Source organism: Sinocyclocheilus anshuiensis, unplaced genomic scaffold (assembly GCF_001515605.1).
Source record: "Sinocyclocheilus anshuiensis isolate Anshui unplaced genomic scaffold, SAMN03320099.WGS_v1.1 scaffold176, whole genome shotgun sequence".
NCBI lineage: Eukaryota > Metazoa > Chordata > Actinopteri > Cypriniformes > Cyprinidae > Sinocyclocheilus > Sinocyclocheilus anshuiensis.
In genome coordinates, this window is record NW_015555723.1 from 303581 (window position 1) to 305175 (window position 1595).

Genomic DNA, 1595 nt, shown 5'->3' on the forward strand with positions numbered 1-1595 from the left:
CCGCTTCTCAAATTTTATGCCCACACCTACTCTCTCGTATTAACCAGCCAAGTTTGTCTAGTGATGAAGTAATATTTTCGCCGCTTTCGTGCTCATCCCTACATTCGCGATCGGATCGCCGGTCCAGCAAGAAAGAGAACGAAGAGGCGTCGAGAAACTGAGATTAGATAAATATGCAAAGAGACGGCTCTGCAAACCATTCCAATCTCATTTTTCCATTATCTTGGCGCTGAATTAAAACATATACGTACGTTCAAGAGGAGCATCTACTAGAGAGCCGGATAGCTGCACAGAAAACAGCTCTGCATGTGATATCCTCGGATCAGGTGGCATCGGCGGCAGAAGATGCAGCCTGCAAGCAAGCTCCTGAGTCTCACCCTCCTTGTACTGATGGGCACTGAACTCACCCAAGTAGGTTTATAAACGCCATTTTCAGCGCGCATCTCGGAATAATTAGGCAGATATGCTCAGAATAAGCCGTTTTGTGTATTATAATAAGGGCCGATTAATCTATTGGGCAGCAGAGATCGGGATAGACTAATATGATTAAACCTCATTTAGAAGAAAATCACAGCGGGGATTCTCTTTTCTAGAGCTTTCATGCCACATGGCTAGAGGTTTTTTTTAATAATAACTTTTATGTAGGTTTATAGGCTTTATTGTAGGTGATTATGAATGTGTTCACAGAGTAGCTAATAGTTGAAGATAAATGCATCTTGGTACCAGTGAAGTCTCTGTTATTGCGTGTGTGAGAGTGATCATCAATATAATTTTATCATTTATATGATTATCCCTATTCAAGTTAAAACACTCCAGGGCTTGTGCAGTGTATTCTCATTATCCACACTCTGTGATTGTCTCTGACACTACAATCTCACTTTGAAGACAAAAATAGCAAGTAAATTGCTTTCTCCACACTCCACACTGATGCTTACTCTTCAGTAACTAGTTTTTCTGTACGCCTTGACATTAAATCTCTGTTGGTGAGTTAACCAAATGGTAACATTTCAGCTTTACTGAAGGGACAAGGTCATTAGTCTTAATGTACAGAAAAATTAATATTGCAAATTTAATTAATTTCATCTCTTTAATGTATTTTCCATGGATTGTTTTGTGCAAGAAACAAGGCTTGATTAAATGTATTAGTTTTTGTCTTTCATGGTGCATTTTATTTGACCTTAATACTACAAGTAGCTAATAAAACAAGTTAAAAGGTTCTAGTTCACTATAGAACTGTGAGTTATTGGATAATTCATTTAACTATATCGGTCATCTTAAATTACAAATCCCAAATTATGAATCACTGAAAAAAAATATGATCCAGTCTAATTTAATAAAAATCCAGGTTGAAACAAAATTGATATTGCATCCTTCCTATTAAGTTAACTATGGCATTAGATGCACTTCATATTATAGCATGCTAATAATTTCATAAGTAAAACAATATTAAGTAGTTTCACATTCAATTTTATAAAATTGCGCAAACTTTTCATAAATATGCTTGGCCTGCACTGGAAGAAAACTTTTCATGTACAAATCAGTGATCGATTAGATATTTCCAAGATATTTATGTGTTAGTGCAGGTGAAAACAAGT

General features: G+C 36.1%; 1 protein-coding gene across 3 annotated transcripts in view; it reads left to right on the forward strand.

Annotated features, from left to right (window-relative positions):
* LOC107672574 (noelin-like) overlaps window positions 1-1595 on the forward strand; it is a 20241-nt gene that overhangs the window by 3191 nt on the left and 15455 nt on the right. For 2 of the 3 annotated variants that reach the window (XM_016465820.1, XM_016465823.1), the window contains exon 1: window positions 10-411. The exons of the other annotated variant lie outside the window; for it this stretch is intronic. In XM_016465820.1, the coding sequence (XP_016321306.1) occupies window positions 346-411 (66 nt within the window). In that variant the 5' untranslated portion in view covers window positions 10-345. Of the gene's footprint in view, window positions 1-9; window positions 412-1595 lie in introns of those variants that run through there. 3 annotated transcript variants of the gene reach the window in all.